Source organism: Schistocerca serialis, chromosome 2, assembly GCF_023864345.2.
Source record: "Schistocerca serialis cubense isolate TAMUIC-IGC-003099 chromosome 2, iqSchSeri2.2, whole genome shotgun sequence".
In the NCBI taxonomy this organism is placed as follows: domain Eukaryota; kingdom Metazoa; phylum Arthropoda; class Insecta; order Orthoptera; family Acrididae; genus Schistocerca; species Schistocerca serialis.
The window spans coordinates 436,314,176-436,336,825 of record NC_064639.1 but is presented as its reverse complement, the minus strand read 5'-3'; the positions used below and the strand labels follow the sequence as shown (position 1 = coordinate 436,336,825).

Genomic DNA, 22,650 nt, shown 5'->3' with positions numbered 1-22,650 from the left:
AGAAGAAATAAAAAGTGACGTTTTGCCAATGGCATTTTAATTCTCCTGCTCACTAGGCAGATGCAATAACCATTACGCCAACCTGGCACAGTGGCTTTGCACAACTGCATGCACTACCCTAGCATGCCTCCCTCCTCAATCCAAATTCCCATTCATGCCTCATCCCACTTGGTATTCCCCCTTAACTTGAACGGGATTGCAGAGGCTCTCCAACTGTATAGGAATAGCGTCTCAGCTTCGAAGGAAATGAGCGATCTCTGAGACATGAATGGAAATTTGGATTGAGGAGGGAGGCATGCTAGGGTAGTCCATGCATTTGTGCAAAAGCCACTGTGTTTGGGTGGAGTAGTGGTTAGCGCATCTGTTAAGTGAGGAGGAGACCCAGGTTCGAATCCCAGCCTTGGTACACGTTTTCATTTGTTGCTTCAGTCTGCATGTATACATCATAGATGTTTGAGACTTGAGGCTGTCGGAGACAGATAAGGACTGGAAGATCAGTTGAATAGAGGGGATAGTGTATTGAAAGGAGGCTGTAAGATAAACATCAATGTAGTAGATTAAGAAATGAGGCATTAAAAGTGATGGACAAGTTTTACTATTTGAGTAGTAAAATAGCTAGTGATTATCGAAAGTAGAGGATATAAAATGAAAGAAAAGTGTTTCAGAAAAAGAGGAATTTGTTGACATCAAATATAAAATTCAGTGTTTGGAAGTCTGTTCTGAGTCTCAAGAGTAGCTATGTGTTGAAGTGAAACTTGGGTGATAAGTAGTTCAGGCAAGAAGAGAATAAAAGTTTATGGAATGTGGTGCTGCAGAAGAATGCTGAAGATTAGATGGATTAGATTGAATAACTGATGAGAAAGTACTGAATTGAATTGGAGAAAAAAGAAATTTATGGCATTACTTGACTAAAGAAGGATCAGTCGATAGGATGCATCCTGAGGCATCAATGAATTTTCAGTTCGGTAGTGGAGGGAAGTGGAGGGACTAAAAATAGTACTGAGATGCAAAGGTTTGGCTACAGTAAGCAGGTTCAAATGGATGTATGTTGCAGTAGCTATTCAAAGCTGAAGATGCTTTCACAGGATAGACTAGTGTGAAGAGCTGCACCAAACACATTTTCAGACTGAATGCCAGAACAACAATAATGTTGAAAAGTAACCTTTGTAGTTAGTCTTCATGCATAGTTTAAAATGAAGTTATTTCTAACAGAAAGGATAGTTTTTACATGAATGGATAGACTGTCTTCATGGTCAAGGTAGTTTAGCACGAATTGCTCTATTATAGATGATATGCTTTTGCTTTCTGCACCTCATGAACTAGCTCATCCAACAAATTACAGGGATACAAAGAGCCTACACATGAGGAATCAGCTTTTCCCATATGCAAAACATTACCAGAGTTGAAAGTCACTATCATAATCATGCTATTAAAAGAATGAATACTTTAAAATGTTAAAAATTAAACAGTGTGAAATTAATGCCTCTCTTCTTTATATTCTGAAGTATGTGATGAATAATTAATTAGTTCTAATTATTTTCATAATTTGACAATCATTGTAAATACATGCTACACAACATAAAGGAAATATGTTGGACACATTTAGAATAATCTTTCTTGAAAGTTTTGTAATGATGTTATGCATACTGTTACAGGAATGGCAGGCAAAAGTTGCAGAGGAATGGCAACAGTTACCTGATAATGAGAAGGAGGAGTACTCAAAAAAGTCACAGCGTGATCTTGCAGACTACCAAGAACGGCTGCAAGAGTGGGAAGAACGCATGATTCGCCTTGGCCACATAGATATCGTGCGGAAAGAAGCTCTTATTGAGTCTCGTGATAGTTCAAGAGGTACCCTTCGTCACCGATCTCACACTCGAGAATAGCAATATGCTTGCTCCAACCCATCACCCGTGGCATCAAGACAGATTGTGGAAGGTATTTGATTTTAGATGTTTCATGGCAGTTCTTTACTTTGTACCAAAGTTTTTATATTCAAATTACAGAGACCTTAATTTTGATTAAAAGCTGGTCTTTTTTGAGTTTATAAATATATCACTGTGGGATTTTATGTGTATGTCAGATTGATTTCAAATACCAAAAAATGGTTTACTAAAATCATTTCGAGTATTAGGCTGCATCTTTAGGAAACACTACAACTAACGTGCAGAAATTTCAACCATTTCTGCGCTGGTCCTCTTAAGAACTCTTGAACTGTTCGAAAGGGACCACTGCAAAGATGATATAAGTATTGCTATGTTAGTTGTTTTGGTGTCTCACACTGATGTGGCTAATATCCAAAATAGTTCTGTTCAGATTTACACAGGTTGCAGGAGCCTGTGAACTTGAACAATGCTTTTGACATTCATGTTGTATTTGTTATGCATCATTGTCAAAGTTAAATTACCAGATGTACTATCATGATTTAGATTTATAGCTGTCAGTTCCTTCACCTTCCTTCCTTGCCTACAGTTCCTAAACTCTTAGTGAATAATGATTAATTATCATAATATGATTTTTGCAGCATTACAAGGTCTTCCATTTTGTTGTTGTTTGTGCATGTCAGGTGAAATATACTTGAGTGATCAAAGAGAATGTGAAACCACCGAGATGTGTGAATGATGAGAATAACTGAGCACAAAGGAGTATCAAGTATGATTCTAATAGCAGTTTTCTCAGAACTTTGGTAGATGAGTTCTCTTTTACACATGTTGCACTACAGTAGTGCACATAAAAAATTTGGTACAAAAATTTTATGTAAAATTTAAATCCATTTTTGTGCCTGTGTCATGATATATTGTGTACTTTTGTATGTTGTGTACTGCAAAAAATGTATGATGTGCTAGTAATGCTGTAATCAGCATTTCTGCTTTATATGGTTTTTAGCAGTGGTATCCTCATTCAAAGAATCATTCATCCTGAATTCCAGTTTATATCACAGTGAATAAATGTACGTTTTTGAGAAGTTTCAGAAGTTGTGATGCTGTTCATAACATATTTCGTACTAAGAAAAGAAAAAAATAGGCATTATAATTAGCATATTTTGTTCCATTTTATTTTCCCTTCCAGCAGAGTTTATATGTCTGCATTTATCAAATTAACTCTGTTTTCTGAATTTGTTAGCAACTATAACCTCAAAAAAAAAAAAAAAAAAAAAAAAAAAAAATTGTAACTATTATCACACGTTTAATAGAAATCTCATTCTGCACACTAATTGCGTGAGGTTAAAGGGGATTAGTAATACCTGAAACATAACAGATCCAGAAATTAAAAGAGAATCATAAGGCTTATTGTAAAAGTTATTTGTTTATTATTCTGTAAAATTTGCACCAGCCTTGGTGCAGCCCCACCATGAATGCTGTTCCCAAACACAGGAGGAGTTAGTTGACACTTGTAAGAAGCTGGAAATTGCCGTGACTATTGTCAACCAGCTGGAAGCTGCTGCAAATGGGTGTTTCTGGAGAGCACGCAAGAGTCATGTACCAGAGATACTTGAAGTACCTGAAGTACCAGGTGGTTTAGATTAAAGTACAGCTGCTCAAGGAGGTCCAGTGTGGGCTGTAATTATCATATAACAATGAAACTAGGTAGATATGCTAATGTGTTAATGCAGAACTGATTTACGGTGGAAATAAAATTAGTTCAATGTTGGCCACCAAGAGCAAATCTGGCACTGTACAGCATCTCGTTGTTGTCTACAGTACTCATAGTAAGCAAATTGTCTAAGCAGTGGTTAGTAGTAAAGTCAACATTATGCCTGTCTCACTTGCTTGACCTTTTCTGCTCATGTCCTGTTTCTAATCTATTACACATGGAAACATTTCTATATATCTTTCTTGCATTCACAATGCCAGATTGCAGCTAGTGCCAAAATTGGAACTAATCTTTTTCTTGCATAAGTCCATTCTGTATTAACACACTACAATATCTACCATGTTTCATTGCCATATGGTAATTATGGCCCACGCTGGATGTCTGTGAGTAGCTGCATTTTAATTATAACCACTCGGTTCTATCCTTGTTTGTGAGAGGCACATCGGTGGTAGGGAAGACAGGTACTACGGAGAATTCGGGGTGTTACACCCATCCCTTCTAACCAACAAGTTCAAGGTGCTGCCTTCCACAGAAATGGAAACTGAGCTAGTGAGGCTCACTTCACCTGTTAGGAAACCTGTTGTGTCGTGTTTTAAGAGGAAGGAGATGCAAAAGGGTAAAGGTCTATTAATGATTGACAGTTAAAACATACGGCGAATAATTGTATCACTTAGGCAAATGACAACAAGGGATTTGAAAGAATGCCAATTGCACTCAGTGCATGTGCCTGGGGGGCAACATTCAACATGTTTGAAGAGACTATTCTGGCAGCCATTTGACGGAACAAGGTGCAACCAACTGTAGATTGTGGCACAGTTTTGAGAAAACAATGCCCGTCATCTGGGCTCCGAGGCCATAGGTGGATCATTCCAGTGACTGGCAGAGAAAATTGGAAAAACCAGCCTTGCTCAGTGTTTCATCTAAGCTCATAATTTGCATCACCAGAATTGATCTTGGTTCCTGATTGTGAGTCGAATAGAAGGACTTAACCAGAGACTTCGAATGTTATGCGACAAGGTAGCCTGCAACTTCCTAGACATGGGGCATAGGGCTGTGAACTGTAAGGTCTCCCTAAATGGGTCAGGTGTGTACTACACATCAAGAGTGCTACCCAGGCATCTAGGGCGCACATAAGAGCTTTCCAGATTAGGCAACACCCCATCCAGCTGTAGGGAACCTAGATGTGTCAGCATAAGATACACAGAAATGCCCCCTGCAGGTGAGAATATTAAAATACTAGTGGTTGACTGCTGAAGCATTCGTAACAAAGTGCCAGAGTTTGAAGCACTCCTGAAAAGCAGTGAACTTGCATAATATAAGGGGCGTTCAAAAAGAAATGAGCCGGAGCCATAATTACAGAAACCATTGCCTATGTGTTAGAAGTACTGACCCTGGTTGTTGAGACACTTGTCCCACTGTGACACAAGGTGGTGAATGGCTGTCTCATAAAATTCCCAGGGCTGCAGTGTTAACTACTTCCACATGTACAGCTGGACATTGCCATCCACATGAGTGCAGGAAAGGTTATGCTGACGTTCTTCTTTGACCAAGATGGCCCCCTTCTGATTCACTTTCTGCAGCACCAGACAACAGTGAATGCCCAGCATTATTGCAAACCTTGACCACCCTTCACCAAGCGATCAAATCTAAACGACCAGGCAATCTCACCCATGGGCTCATTTTGCTCCACAACAATGCAAAGCCTCATACAGCCAACACAGTCATGGCACTCCTGCAGAAATTCAAATGGGAGGTTCTCAGCCACCCTCCACACAGTCTGGACATCTGTCCCTGTGATTACGCCATTTTTGATCCTCTTAAAAAGGCTCTGAGGGGCCAATGATTCACCTCGAACGATGACATCCAGCTGTATGTGCGGACCTGGTTAACATCACAGCCCTGGGAATTTTATGAGACAATCATTCACTGCCTTGTGTCACAGTGGGATAAGTGTCTCAACAGCCAGGGTCAATACTTCTAACATACAGGTACTGGTTTCTGTAATTATGCCTCTGGCTCGTTTCTTTTTGAACGCCCTATTTGCTAGGAATAGAAAAGCTAGTTAAAACCTGAAATCAATAGTAGTGAAATTTTTAGGGAAAATTTAAGTATGTATCAAAGCAGAGGATAACGGTAAATGGGAGTGGTGTATTTGCTACAGTAGACACTCAACCCATCGAGATAGAAATAGAAACTGCATGGAGATCATCTTCGCAAGACACTCTATCAGAGATATTCTGTTGACCACCAGGCTCATCTCCAGAAATAACTAAAAACTTGAGAGAAAACCTAAGTTCACTAGTACATATGTGCCTCAGTGATGTTGCCATCATAACAGCTTTTTATGCGGTAGGCTTGACAAGCTGTCCTGGAAACATTGCTAAATGCATCCTCTGAGAACTGCCTAGAACAGATTGTTTGGAAACCCACTCATGATTGAATATATTGGATCTATGAGGGTAGTTTGAAAAGTTCATGGGATCACCACGAGAGGTCAGCGCTAGTGCAACGAGTTTTTCTCATGATATTCATTGGACTATTGCCTGTAAACACATGCCGTGTCGGTGCTCTCAGAAGAGAGCTGTGGCAGTGACGTGGCTCAGTTGTTACTCCCCCGTAGTGATTTGCGAAGATGGGAAAAATCGAGATTCAAGCAGTAATTATGTACGTCGTAAAGAAAATTATGAAAGCAAAGGACATTCATGCTGATTTCCAGAATACACTGGGGGACTCTGCTCCTGCATATTCAACTGTTGCCAAGTGGACAAACGAATTTAAATTTGTTCAGGAGAGCTTAGGTGATCTTCATAGTGGTCAGCCAAGATGTGTCACTTCTCCAGAAATCATTGCAAAAATGGTCATGGAGGATCGCCGATTGAAAGTGCGTGAAATTTCTTACACTTGCCAGATGTCATCTGAAATGGTATATCATATTTTAACTGAAGAATTAGAAATGAAAAAATTGTCTGCAAGATGGGTACCATGACTCTTGATGTGCGCCTGCACACATGTGCTTTACCATGGCAAAATTATACGAGCTAAGGTATGAATTGTTGCCACACCCACCTTATTTACCTGATGTGGCACCATCAGATTTCCATCTCTACCGAAAACTGAAATTTTATCTTGGTGGACAAAGATTCACTTCAAACAAAGAATTGATAGCTGGCGTTGACAACTACATTGAAGGTCTGGAGGAAACTCATTTTCGAGATGGGATCAAGGCACTGGAACATCATTGGACCAAGTGCATTTACCTAAAAGTAGACTACATTGGAAAATAAAAAAGTTTCAGTGATGTAAGTACTTTTTTTCTATTCCGTGCCGAGAACTTCTAAAACCACCCTCGTAATAGCAACAAATAGATCTGACCTCTTTGAAGATACCCACATAGAAACTGGTATCAGTAACAATGAGGCACTTGTAGCAACAGTGATTACTAAAAGTACAAATGGAAACTAAAACAAGTAGAAGAATTGACACTGTCCAGTCACATTAATGTGATCACCTGTCAAAAGCCTGAATAAACACTTTTTGCTTCACAGACTGCTGCAAGAAGTGCAGGAAGAGAGTCAATGATGTTCTGAAAATCCCAACAGGGATATGGAGCCATACTGATTCCAGTGCCTTGGCCAGCTGTATTAGGTTTCTTGGTTGAGGATTCATGGTGTGAGCAGCCTGATCGAGTGGTCCCACAGATTCTGGATTGGATTTAAAGACAGTGAGTTTGGTGGCCAGGGAATTGTCATAAAGTCGTCCTGGTGCTGTTCGAACTTCACACATTCACTGCAATCTGTCTGACACATTACATTGTCCTGCTGGTAGATGCCATCATGCCAAGGATAAAGAAATCACATGCAGGGGTGGACATGGTACCCAAGGATAGATGCATGCTTGTGTTGATCCATTGTACCTTCCAGAATGATATCACCCAGGGAATGCCACAAAAATATTTTCCAGCCCATAACACTCCCTCCTCCAGTCTGGATCTTTCTGATGATTGTCAGGTGTCGGCTATCTATCTGATGTAGCATAAAACATTGGGTGTATGAACCAGCCACCTGCTGCCGAGACACACACACAGCAATGTTCAATGAACAGTCATTGAGGAGGCACTGTAGGTAGCCCCTCGATTCATCTGGGCTGTCAGTTGCTCAACAGTTGCATGTGTATTTGCCAGTACACTCCTCTGCATCTGGTGCTTGCCCCTGTCGTCTATGAGCTTTGGTGTACCACAGTTTCCTTTGTACTGGTTTTGAGTAGCACCGTTTTACTATGCATGCTATGCTTTCACCATGACAGCCCAGGAACAGTTCAAATTTAGCCATTTCGTAAATGCTTCCCTCTTTGGCCTGAAAGCCAATGATCATGCCATTTTGGACGTCACATAAATCGCTCCATTTCCACATTATGAAAATGATTACGCTAATTTCCATGCCCCCCCGACATGTTTTATATACTGTCCACTACTAGTGCTGCCACGTGCCATCTGTGGGTGGTCATTGCATTTTGATGTTGAACATGTCTTTGCATGTTGATGTCGAACATAGGTGGTGGTATATATTCACCAAATAAGAAGCTCGAACCATTTAACTCTGAAGAGGGGCATATTGAAAATCTTTAGCTCAGATTTAGAAGAATAGTTGATCGTGTTGTTCATAGGCATTGTACCTAGTAGAACAGTTCATTATGAGAGAGAGCCTGCATGATATAGGATCATTTATAAAGTCACAGAGACTGCTGTATAATAGCCATATTATCAAAGGATCTCTTACAAAACTTAAAGAAGTTCTGCTCATTTGTAAAGGCTGTTAATGGTACCAAAGTTAGTGTCCAGATATTCATGCATGAGACTAAAATTGAGGATGGCAAAGCCAAAACAGAAATGCTGAATGAGGTTTTCATTCGTTTACAAATGAAAATCCAACATTATTGCTCCAGTTTAATTCTTGCACCACTGCAAGGATGAATGGCATTGAGAAACAGCTTGGATTGCTAAAATCGAACAAACTGTATGCCAAATTTGCAGCCGAGATAGCCCCTTTTTATCTTTAATATGTCTAGATCCTGTGAGTAAAAAACAGTGCCCAGAAGTGAGTAGTTAGTTATTGCTCAGTTGTGTGGGACCTCTGCTAAATAGGAGTAAGATGGGATATTAAATGTACACAGAGAAGGGCAACATGAATGGTCACAGGTTTGTTTGATGTGTGGGAGAGTGTTACAGAGATGCTGAAGAAACTGTACTGACAGTTACTTGAAGATAAGATGCCACCTATTCTGATAAAGCATACTTATAAAAAGTTTCAAGAACCAGTTTTGATTGATGAATCTAGGAATATACTACAATCCCCTATTATCACTCCCATAGGGAATGCAAGGGCAATATTAGAGTAATTACAGTATGCACCAGAGGTGTTTAAACATCTATTTCTCCTGTGAATGGTGCAAGAAGAGGCCCTAATAACTGGTGCAGTTGGAAATACCCTCTGTCATACACTTCACATTGATTTGCAGAGTATGGATGTAGATAGAATCCTTGCCTAATTGTGTACGTTGATCTTCTTTTCTCTGCCCACCTCTTTCCATCCTTTATTGATTTTTCTGTTTGTTTTTGTCTTCTTCCGGCCACTTTAATTTTCTGATGTAGTACAAGGTTATCATCATTATGTATTTTTCTCTGATTTTTTCCATGTATATACCAATTGTCTGCTCTTTCTTGGCTGCCCATTATCTTTTTGCTCCATCTCTCCATTTTTTCTTATCCATATTAGCACGTATTGCCATGTACCCTATCTCCAATATACATATTCCAAATTTATTTGCCCATATTTTTCTTTTAATATCATACTGACTCTATTCCAGTCTGCTATTTTTACACGTGTTCACTCTTTCCTTATTTTTTCTCCGTACCTTTCTCTGTAGTTTGTTGCATATGGCTGTCTTTGATGTGTCAATACCAGTCACTTCCTGAAAACTGTATGGCTTGCACAAAAACTTATTCCATGTATAGTTTGTGTGTTCTCCTTGTCACTGCTCATGACTCTTATGGCTGTGACTGTAAAGTGCACAAGAGATCACTATACTTCTACAATAGGAAGGCAACTGGTTGAATTTAGATGCAGGTCAGTCTTTGTATACACCCTATAAACATTACACCCCAATAATCTTACCATTTAATCTGGATATCCAGAAAAAGAACTTGTCTGTATTGTTTCTTGAGATGTGAAAGATAGTTTGTCAGCGAAAGGTATTGAAATTTCTGCTATCATACTCAAAAATGTATAACATGTTGTTCTTCTGGCAAATAAAATCATGAAGAAATTGATTCACATGCATGATATCCTTGTCATTTAACTGATTTACAGAGCGGTATTTTGAAGAAAAAAAATTGTAAATTGTCAAGTCATTATTGTTGCACATTAAATGGACGCAGGGTGCAGGTTACTGCTAATTGCAGAGGTGCATATTCTGCTTCACATTGTTCAGTGTCATGTTGCACTTATCTCTGACATGGTTCAGTACATGCATTGAAGAGATTAAAAAAAAAACTGAAGAGAGAGTTTCATTTCATTTCACACATTTCGTCTTTAAAAAAGTCACTGGAAGATATTTTCAGCTTCTAAATTGCTGTTGGAAATTTTTGATAATGTCTGTCCTCTCTATTTTTCTTTACAGATGTGTGATGTTTGCCATGCCTTTCAGACAAATTACTAAGCCTGAGGCTTTCAGAGATTTTGCATACATTGTTAACTAAGAATACGAGTCTTTCATTTGAATTCCATATCAAGTGGCACGAAATGTATCAAGTTACAATATAGTGCTTATTTAAGAATTCCTCTGATTTAATTTGTCCTCGAGATGATGCTGTTCCATGTTTCCTTAAGGCAAAGATCAGTCCTAGTCATTGTTTACAGTATCCAGATTCTTGCAAGCTGAAGCTAATTAAGTAAATATGGCAACAGCAGAAAATGTTGAAACTGGCAAATTTCAGGCATTATGAACCACAGCTTCTGCCATGACTTAAAAGAAAATGATTTCAAATCCAGAGTACATGTTCTACTGCAGTTGCTCCCCCTTCCAACTACTGTTTATTTTTATGTAGCTTCTAGCAAGCATTGATTACATAATTGATGTACATTAGGATATTTCCTCTGTTTGTTTCAGAGTCCATGGAACATCAGGCAGCGGGTATGTAGGGTTTAGATTCTGTCATTAAATAGAGTGTGTTTACTATGTAATTTAATTGAGTTTTATTGTGATATCACATGTGACAACATCTTCATAAACATAACCTTGGGAGGGAGGGAGGGAGGGGGGGGGGGGAGGAGGGAGGGAGAAGAGCAGAATGTTGGCATAATTGTTTTATTAAAATTTTGTTAAATGTTCAAGCATGAATCCATAAAAAGTGGTAAAGCAGTTACTAATGCAGAGATTATTTTGAACACAATAGTGCTCTACTAGGCACAGTCCTGTTGGAAGTGTTATGATGTTTTCCTCTGACCTTTGAACTGGCTTACCCAGCCAGCTATAGGGGGAGAAACAGTTCAATGTCACTTCTGAACCACAGTGCAACTCAGCGTTTTTCTTAGCAATAGACATTTCCAGAGGTGAAAAAAGTGATAATTGACAGATAAAAATCCTAGTATTGACTGGAGATTGACCCCTGAGATCTTTAGATTTCTAGCCTGGCACTTTGCCAGTGAGCCATCAAGTCACCACATGAATCTATAGCAGCTTTGAAATAAATTTTCTGCTCTATGTTTTATATGACTGACACTGTATGCCTTAAGTTTTTACGGGAATGACACAAAACACAGATAAAGTTGGTAAAAACTATGCAGTCGTTGAAATCCTAGATGTAGCAGCAATGGTTAGATCAACCAGATGATTTACATACATACTTACTTACTCTGCTAACCACCATATGGGGCATGGTGGAGGATCCCTTGTACCACTACTTGTACTTTCCTTCCCTGTTGCACTCACAAATGGAGTGGGGAAGAAATGACTGTATGTATGCCTCTGTATGAGCCCTAATTTCTCTTATTTACCATCGTGGTCCTTACACAAAATGTAAGTTGTTGGCAGTAGATTGTTCTGCTGCCGGCTTCAAAAACCAGTTCTCTAAATTTTCTCATCAATGTTGTGTGGGAAGAACATTGTCTTCCCTCCACGGATTCCCACTTGAGTTCATGAAGTATCTCCATAATAATCAAGTATTGATCAAACATACTGGTAACAAATCTAACAGCCCGCCTCTGAATTGTTTTGAAGTCTTCCTGTAATCTGACCTGGTGGGGATCCCAAACACCCTAGCAGTACTCAATAATGGATTTTGCTACAGGTCTATATGCAGTCTCCTTTATAGGTGTGCTCCACTTTCCTAAAATTCTCCGAATAGACCAAAGCTGACTATTCGCCTTCCATATTGCCGACCTTAGATGCTTGTTCCATTTTATATGCTTTTCAGAGTTACGCGAGATATTTAATTGACTTTTTTTCTTTTGAAGCAACACACCACCATTTGACTGTTTTATTATTTATTTAAATACAACCCAGGGTTTGGCTTGTTATGCCATTTTCAGGTATTTGATTTTACATCTGTAGTCTGTAACATATATTGCAGGACACTTAACATGGTGCCAAGCTCAAAGCTGCCCACAAATAAAGAATATATATATATATATATATATATATATATATATAAAAACAAAGATGATGTGACTTACCAAATGAAAGTGCTGGCAGGTCGACAGACACACAAACAAACACAAACATACACACAAAATTCAAGCTTTCGCAACAAACTGTTGCTTCATCAGGAAAGAGGGAAGGAGGGAAAGACGAAAGGAAGTGGGTTTTAAGTGAGAGGGTAAGGAGTCATTCCAATCCCGGGAGCGGACAGACTTACCTTAGGGGGAAAAAAAAAGGACGGGTATACACTCGCACACACACACATATCCATCCACCAATATATATATATATATATATATATATATATATATATATATATATATATATATATATATATATATATATATATATATAACGAAAGCGCTGGCAGGTCGATAGACACACAAACATACACACAAAATTCAAGCTTTCGCAACAAACTGTTGCCTCATCAGGAAAGAGGGAAGGAGAGGGGAAGACGAAAGGAAGTGGGTTTTAAGGGAGAGGGTAAGGAGTCATTCCAATCCCGGGAGCGGAAAGACTTACCTTAGGGGGAAAAAAGGACAGGTATACACTCGCACACACGCACATATCCATCCACACATCAATTTTTCCCACGTGGAATGTTTCCTTCTATTTTATATATATATATATATATATATATATATATATATATATATATATATATATATATATAAACAAAGATGATGAGACTTACCAAACAAAAGCTCTGGCAGGTCGATAGACACACAAACAAACACAGTCTGCTCCAGTCCTGAATCCCTAAACCATTACACCAACAACCTGAAAACAGCTTTCGCATCCCGCAACTACCCTCCCGACCTGGTACAGAAGCAAATAACCAGAGCCACTTCCTCATCCCCTCAAACCCAGAACCTCTCATAGAAGAACCTCAAAAGTGCCCCACTTGTGACAGGATACTTCCCGGAACTGGATCAGACTCTGAATGTGGCTCTCCAGCAGGGATATGACTTCCTCAAATCCTGCCCCGAAATGAGATCCATCCTTCATGATATCCTCCCCACTCCACCAAGCGTGTCTTTCCGCCGTCCACCTAACCTTCGTAACCTCTTGGTTCATCCCTATGAAATCCCCAAACCACCTTCCCTACCCTCTGGCTCCTACCCTTGTAACCGCCCCCGGTGTAAAACCTGTCCCATGCACCCTTCCACCACCACCTACTCCAGTCCTGTAACCCGGAAGGTGTACACGATCAAAGGCAGAGCCATGTGTGAAAGCACCCACGTGATTTACCAACTGACCTGCCTACACTGTGACGCTTTCTATGTGGGAATGACCAGCAACAAACTGTCCATTCGCATGAATGGACATAGGCAGACAGTGTTTGTTGGTAATGAGGATCACCCTGTGGCTAAACATGCCTTGGTGCACGGCCAGCACATCTTGGCACAGTGTTACACCGTCCGGGTTATCTGGATACTTCCCACTAACACCAACCTATCCGAACTCCGGAGATGGGAACTTGCCCTTCAATATATCCTCTCTTCCCGTTATCCACCAGGCCTCAATCTCCGCTAATTTCAAGTTGCCGCCACTCATACCTCACCTGTCATTCAACATCTTCGCCTCTGCACTTCCGCCTCGACTGACATCTCTGCCCAAACTCTTTGTCTTTAAACATGTCTGCTTGTGTCTGTGTATATGCTGATGTATGTGTGTGTGTGTGTGTGTGTGTGTGTGTGTGTGTGTGTGTGTGTGCGTGAGTGTATACCTGTCCTTTTTTCCCCCTAAGGTAAGTCTTTCCGCTCCCGGGATTGGAATGACTCCTTACCCTCTCCCTTAAAACCCACATCCTTTCGTCTTTCCCTCTCCTTCCCTCTTTCCTGATGAGGCAACAGTTTGTTGCGAAAGCTTGAATTTTGTGTGTATGTTTGTGTTTGCTTGTGTCTCTTTCGACCTGCCAGTGCTTTCGTTTGGTAAGTCATATCATCTTTGTTTTTTGATATATATATATATATATATATATATATATATATATATATATATATATATATATATATATAAGCTGAAATTCATCACATCAACTATAAATTTTTTCTAAGCCATCTTGTATCCTTCTATAGTTAGTCAATGACTAAACCATTCTGTACACTACAGAATCATTAGCAAACAGTCACAGATTGCTGCTCACCCTATCTATCAGATCATTTATCTATACAGGGTGTTACAAAAAGGTACGGCGAAACTTTCAGGAAACATTCCTCACACACAAATAAAGAAAAGATGTTATGTGGACATGTGTCTGGAAATGCTTAATTTCCATGTTAGAGCTCATTTTAGTTTCGTCAATATGTACTGTACTTCCTCGATTCACCGCCAGTTGGCCCAATTGAAGGAAGGTACTGTTGACTTCGGTGCTTGTGTTGACATGCGACTCATTGCTCTACAGTACTAGCATCAAGCACATCAGTACGTAGCATCAACAGGTTAGTGTTCATCACGACCGTGGTTTTGCAGTCAGTGCAATGTTTACAAATGCAGAGTTGGCAGATGCCCATTTGATGTATGGATTAGCACGGGGCAATAGCTGTGGCGCAGTACGTTAGGATTGAGACAGATTTCCAGAACGAAGGTGTCCCGACAGGAAGACGTTCGAAGCAATTGATTGGCATCTTAGGGAGCACGGAACATTCCAGCCTATGACTTGCAACTGGGGATCACCTAGAACGACGAGGACACCTGCAATGGACGAGGCAATTCTTCGTGCAGTTGACGATAACCCTAATGTCAGCGTCAGAGAAGTTGCTGCTGCACAAGGTAACATTGACCACGTCACTGTATGGAGAGTGCTACGGGAGAACAAGTTGTTTCCGTACCATGTACAGCGTGTGCAGGCACTATCAGCAGCTGATTGACCTCCACGGGCACACTTCTGCGAATGGTTCATCCAACAATGTGTCAATCCTCATTTCAGTGCAAATGTTCTCTTTACGGATGAGGCTTCATTCCAACATGATCAAATTGTAAATTTTCACAATCAACATGTGTGGACTGACAAGAATCCGCATGCAATTGTGCAAGCACGTCATCAACACAGATTTTCTGTGAACGTTAGGGCAGGCATTGTTGGTGATGTCTTGATTGGGCCCCATGTTCTTCCACCTACGCTCAATGGAGCATGTTATCATGATTTCATATGGGATACTCTACCTGTGCTGCTAGAACATGTGCCTTTACAAGTACGACACAACATGTGGTTCATGCACGATGGAGCTCCTGCACATTTCAGTCGAAGTGTTCGTACGCTTCTCAACAACAGATTCGGTGACCGATGGATTGGTAGAGGCGGACCAATTCCGTGGCCTCCACACTCTCCTGACCTCAACCCTCCTGACTTTCATTTATGGGGGCATTTGAAAGCTCTTGTCTACGCAACCTCGGTACCAAATGTAGAGACTCTTCGTGCTCGTATTGTGGACGGCTGTGATACAATACGCCATTCTCCAGGGATACATCAGCGCATCAGGGAGTCCATGCGAGGGAAGGTGGACGCATGTATCCTCGCTATCGGAGGACATTTTGAACATTTCCTGTAACAAAGTGTTTGAAGTCATGCTGGTACGTTCTGTTGCTGTGTGTTTCCATTTCATGATTAATGTGATTCGAAGAGAGCTCTAACATGGAAAGTAAGTGTTTCCGGACACATGTCCACATAACATATTTTCTTTCTTTGTGTGTGAGGAATGTTTCCTGGAAGTTTGGCCGTACCTTTTTGCAACACCCTGTATAGAGAATAAGAGTATTCCTATCACACTTACCTGTGCACTCCTGTTGATACTCTTATCTCTGATGAACACATGCCATTTAGGACAACGTACTATATGCTATTACTTAAGAAGTCTTCGAGGCACTCTCATATCTGGGAACCTGTTCTGTGTGCTCTCACCTTTGTTAACATTCTGCAATGGTGCACTGTGTCAAACTTTTTCTGGAAATCTAGGAATATGGAATCTGCCTGTTGCCCTTCATCCAAGTTTCGGCAGGATATCATGTGAGAAATTTATTATATTCAAACTCAGAATATCTTTTAAGAATACTGCAGCAAACCTATGTTAATAATAGTAATTTTCTGGATTCATTTTCTTTACCTTCATATGGATAAGAATCACCTGTGCTTCTTTAGTCACTTGGGCTTTACACTGGATGAGATATTTATGATAAATGCAAGCTACCTAAGGGGCAATGCTGTAGAGGACCCTCTGTAATACTGAATTGATGTTTTCATCCAGAGCATGTTACTTACTTATTTTCAGCTCTTTCAGCTGCTTCTTGATGCAATGGATGCTTTGTACAATGTCCTTCATACAGGATTCTGGATGATGATCAAATGATGTACCACAGAGTATGCACAGCCACAAAAAAACATAATCCAGTGTGTACCCATCCACTGTATTAACAATGTTGTGAAAAGCATAAGCCAATGTTTGCCCATCCAGGGCAATAACTAGTGTCACCACTAGGGTTTACTACCTAGAAAAGAATTTCCATAATTTGCTCATACAACCACATTATGCACGGACACAAAAAAGTGTAATTCAATCACAAGGATCCATCTACTGTCTCTGCACAAACCAAAATCAAAGTGTGCACACTGGAAATTCTGTATAAGCTAACTACCTAAAGAACATATCTACACGAACAGCTGGTTTCTGATTGCGAGGAAGATGTAGAACAACCTGTTACACCATAGGTCTCCCCACTAAGAAAATAGATGTGTAAAAATAACTTACTTAACAAATTACAATTTTTTTATAATCTTCAACTTTTGATAAATTATTTTAATTGCTATAATTAATCTGTCATAAGACTGAATTCAATATCGTTTTTCCACACAGCAGAACATGCTTGATCATACATAACTGAAATCATTTTAAGTTTGTGATTACTAATTTAACAACAGTTTCAGTTCTCTTTTGCTTATCTTTATAATGTACCATATTCCTCAAAGGCAATTAGCTTTACACTGCTTTTAAATCACTGCATATACCAGCCCCATGTTCTCAAAGTTATTGAAATCAGGGTATATAAGACCTGGGACAACCGGGAGATCCGGGAAAAACCCGGGAATTTTTTCATCCGGGAGAAAACTGGGGAAAACCCGGGAATTTTTTAGAATTCCGGGAATTTTCCATTGTTTTTGTTTTCAGTTAAATTTTTGTAATTTTGACTGGTAAGAACTGATACTCTAACAAAGGATATTACTGTATCCCGCTACTGCAGGATAATACTGCAGCAATAAAACATGAACGAGAGAAAAAAACGAAAATAAACTTCAATTGCAAAGGAAATATGCCATATACAGCAACAAAACACAGTGCTCATACAAGCGTCTGCCTACAGCAAAATGTGTCAAAGGCTATGCTTCGTAACAACAAATTGCCACTGATGAGCGTGACGTCACAGCTGTTTACATTAGATTCGTTTTAGCACTAACGAGTGGGATCATGCGCATGTGCAGTTGAGTAGTACCTTCTCCCGCTTCTGGCTACAGAAATGTGGCTGTTGGCTGTGTAAGCAGTCGCAGCAAGCAGCTAGAATGCTAGATGCTACCGGGAAAAATTTTACTGAAGTGCCCAAGCTGCCAGATTCATGCATGCACAGCAGGCCCAGATCTAGGGGGGCGGGGGGGGGGGGGCAAATTCATATTCCTGAGGGAAAAAATCATGTTTCACAAAGCGACTAGCATCCAGCGCACGTTAGTCTATCGATTATTCGTATGACTTTGAAACACATTCCTGTCGGTTTTTGAACACATTCTAAGTTGATTTCTGAATGAACCGTAAGTTGATTTGTGAATGCTTGCATAGTGTACATGATGTCTTTGTCAGGGGAATCCTCGTCGCATTAGAAACAAACTTTCCTACAGACAAAAGGGGCTGTACGAGCTGAGCGGAGTAAGGCCGAACGGATGAATGCCAACCGCTCTCTGATTGTGTGGTTGATTGGGTTTGCGAATGATGAGCGTTGTTATAATTACTTGCTACATCCACAGACTCAGACTACAGGAGTGAAAATAAACGAATAACAGCCTTCTCAGTGTATCCAAGAAAATGAAAATTTGACAGAAAATTTTTGGTCAGATCGCTATACTAGTAAGGGCCAGTTGTACTGTCCCCGGCTAGCAGCTGCATTAAGTTCTATTCTGGAAGAAGCTGGAAAACGCATTGTACGAACATGTAACAACGCCTGACCGGAAACTGGGAAACTGGAGCGTATGAATGAAGTGTGAAACTATTTCCTAACGTAAAGCTTTTTGCTTGTAGCTGGTCTAATAGGCATTTGATATTGGTACCTTGTGAATTATATTCTGTCATTACAAAAAAGACAGTTTGTGCCAAAACAGTCACATTTATTTGATGTGTGTTACAATTGTTGCAGTATTAGAAAGGCCTATTTTGTTTTATCTAGCAGACAGTGACAAAATAGACGTAATCAGTTTGGGAAACCACACTAGTCTTGAGTCGTATTTGTATTAATAGCTTTTTCAGCATTAGACAACAGCATATCGACGTTTCATGCAGCAAAACGTTTGATGAACTTTGAGGTAATAGATTCTTTTGCAGAAAGGAAAGCACGCCATGTAAAGCTGTAGCAAGATTAGAGAGAAAAAATTCTAGGAGCTAAGGACTGAAGAAATGTGTATTGTCTAGCTTGTCTCATGTCTTTACTGGGTTTATGTATCCTATATTTAATTTTATGCCACACAAAGCAGCAAGTTGTTAACCGATAGGGAATAAAGAGTGCAGATTTTCGAAGAGTTTTTTTAAAAAAAAAGAAAAGAAAAGGGACAGGATGTCAAACCGGCTGACTGTAAGCAGGAGAGGCACCACAGGACATTCTAATTCCCACTATCCTGAATATGGTTTGATGGCATCCCTCACAAAATATACACGTTTCCATTCCACAGAGCGAAGTACAGTGACGTGTGATAGAAGAATGCTGTGTGAGGAGGCGAGGCACTACACTTTGGCACACTTACGACCAAATGACACGTGTTACATTTCCTCGAACACATATGTTTTATCCATCAAACTCTTCAGAAAGATGTGCACTACAAAATGAACATATTTTTGAAAATTCGATTTTTTAAAATTATTGACGTCCTATCTCAAACGCTCGAGGGAGTGGCAGGGTATTGCCCAGGTTCGGAATTATCGTAGATCCAGGGCTGATGCGCAGAGCAGTCTGAGTTACAGTGGGGAAGTGGGTAGTCTCCACATGACCCACGTTTAGATTTAGTGAATTTGCTGTTTCCTCTTTGTTTACTGCTCTCACGTCAAATAAAAAAACAGATTTTTGTGCCCGGGAGCTATCAAGTGAATTAAAATACATTCACATAATTACGGAAGGCTAAAATGTGTTACTAGCTGCAGATTTTATTTTATTTCCACCTTTCTGACAGTCAAGTATTAATTGCCTTGCAGAACAATGAAGTCATTTTTGTCAGTTTGCTAACGGAATTTTCTTTTATTAATCTTTTCCGCTGAGGCAGACAATATATTTGAAATAAAGTGTTTAATTCCACACACTGTTCGCTGCATTTCAGGTGCACGTTTTCAACTTCTAGCACGTATGGCATTATGCCATAATAAAGAACCAAACATGCGTTAACACAGTACTGGTACTTCAAGAAAATTTACATCCCGAAAACCACATTGAAAACTTAATATCAGATCGTGGCCTACTTCACTGGGAATCTGGACATACGAATGTGCACTTTAAATGTGCACATTTTAGTTTGGGTCATGCAATTCCAATGCTCTTGGAGTATCCTCTGATGTCTTGTTTCTTTTATGATATAATGTAAGATCTTTTAATGTTTTACACGTACGAACATACGGGCTCCCTACAACATCGTAGCTGCGCAAGCGCAGTGACGCCTGTCATCTGGCACTCTCTGGCATCTTCAGAAACGAATCTATTACTAACAGGTTGCGGGAAAATATTCCGGATGGTGGTTTGAAAAGCATTACCATCAAAGTACCATACTGGCAGTTACACCGGAACTATGTGCGAGAATGTACGACGAATCTCTTAAATCACAGAGCATTTCACTCTCATTTAAAAATCAGCTCTTCAATGACGAGTCATTTAGATGAATTTTGAGCCCTGATCAGAAATTTATGTCGTTATTTAAAATTTTACTGGCACATTTGTGTGATATACCTTAAATTGTAATACGCGCGTAAAAGACCAACATTATATGTGAAAGCTTAGCTTCTCTTGCAGCGTATTAATCTTATAGACAAATATTACATGTGAAAGCTTTGCGTTTCGTGTAGCAACACTATGTATATTAAATTGAACCATTAACTTTTTCTGTTTGTGTGTTCGTGCTACTTAACATTGATGTTGCTATTGGCTGAGTACATCACGTGTCCTAAGCACTGAATAACTGCAGTCATCGGCTGGCAAGATCACGTGACTTGAGCTATGACTGGCTTACAAAAACACATCGCAATTTCAATTTCAATGCTTCAGAAAGTAACGTGCGGTGTTTGGTGGAATTCAAATTTATACTTTCGTAATACGAAAATATGCAGTGTACATGTTGCTGCACATCAAAGATCTCTGGGAACGTGTTTTTTCCCTGTGTTTAGTTTTCGATAGTGCCGGGAAATTCTACGCCTGTGTATAAAACCATAATCATTCAAAGGACTGATAAGTTATACAGTTCCGAGAGAAAATATACTGTCAGTTAACAGGGAAAAAGTATGTTTTCACCCGGGAGAAAGTGTATTTTTAACCGGGAAATCCGGGATTTTTTTTTCCTTGACCTCGTATACACCCTGTGAAATTTATAAGGTTTACGTTTTTACTTGCTATAAGGAGCTACACGCTGACATTTCACTCTGCGCTATTTTCCTATGACTTCAAATCTCACATATACTGTGAGTCAACACACAAATCCATTTGCTTTTGAATGCTTTGGAGGATACTTCATTAGCATGACTTAGTCACATTAGTGTGTCCTAGCTTTGGCATTTGTAATAACTGAGCTCACACCTTATTATATGGGTAGGTATTGTGTTCTTATACTATAATCTTTGTCATGAAGTTGTCCCTTTCCTTACCCTGCTACATAAAAGAAACTGTGCAGGTCATCTCTTCCTTGGGCTCACTCACTGTCTACACATACATAACTGGAACAGCACAGGTCATTCCTTATGTAGATTCACCTTGGACCATTGCTTCATTGCTTCTCATCCATCCATTTCCTCTCTCATACCAACATATCACTGGGCCCACACTATCATGAAAATTTGAAATTGTACATACAGCTTTTGAGCCTTACTTCTATAACTTTCAATGACCTAGTTTCCCCATATCCTAATGACTTTACCCAGCTATTTCAAACATATGTTTCATGACATAGTAAAAGGCTATTTGCCCGTTGTTTATTTATTGTTATTAAATCAATAAGTTTATATATTTTTGGATCATTGAAGAGGTCAAAATCCACTCTGACGTAGCACCAATATCCTCTACATATACAATAAGGTAGCTGCTCACTTTCTACTGTTACTCTTTGTTTTATCTTTTTTAAAATTGCAATGTACTAGACCTATTACTTTATAGTTCAGTTTTTCCTTCTTATGTTAAAAGACAAAATATATCCATAATTACTGTGTTTTTATAATACCTGCACAAATCCTCTGTTCAGAGATAATTAGAATTAACAAGTCATCAGCACTCTCCTATCGTACATTTAATTTGACATTACTGACATATGCATATCAGCATAATATAAATGATTTTTCTCATTCTCTTTGAGTCACAAAAAAGCTATTGTCTTTGTCAATATGCCTTATGTGAGTTACCTCGTATCTCTTGGCTCTACCTGTGAAAACAGGTTATGATTATCACTTTGTGGCCAGATAAAAGAAGGCTTTCAGTGATAGAAACATATGAATCTGGAGAAACGGAAGATATGTAGTACTCCAGCTAGAGAAGAACCGAAGGAAATATTAGAGTAAGCATGTTCGGAATAAAGAAGATATAAAGACAGATTCCCATTTCTCCTCAACTTCTTTCAACTGTTTTTTCCATCATTTACATTGCTAGCAGAGGTGCTTGCTCTGTGCCTTCCGAAACAGTGCCAAGCCATATTGCCAAAGTATAAATGCCACTGCCAGAACAGGTGGAGAATCTTGACAGCATTGCACCTTGCTGATGTCCTTGCTCAAGCTTTTCCCATTGTGTCTGAAAAAACCAGACTCAATGTGTGCACAGTGAAAATTCTGTATATGCTAACTATCTAAACAACACTTTTACACAAACATCATTCAGGTTATGAGGAGATGGTGGAGCAACCTGTTACACCACAGGGTGCATAATATT

General features: G+C 39.6%; 1 protein-coding gene across 3 annotated transcripts in view; it reads left to right on the top strand.

Annotated features, from left to right (window-relative positions):
• Positions 1-22,650, top strand: part of LOC126457300 (transcription factor A, mitochondrial) — a 103,621-nt gene that overhangs the window by 59,584 nt on the left and 21,387 nt on the right. For 2 of the 3 annotated variants that reach the window (XM_050093481.1, XM_050093482.1), the window contains exons 5-6: positions 1,656-1,938; positions 10,759-10,782. In XM_050093481.1, the coding sequence (XP_049949438.1) occupies positions 1,656-1,886 (231 nt within the window). In that variant the 3' untranslated portion in view covers positions 1,887-1,938; positions 10,759-10,782. The remainder of the gene's footprint in view (positions 1-1,655; positions 1,939-10,758; positions 10,783-22,650) is intronic. The other variant, XM_050093483.1, reaches the window with a different exon arrangement.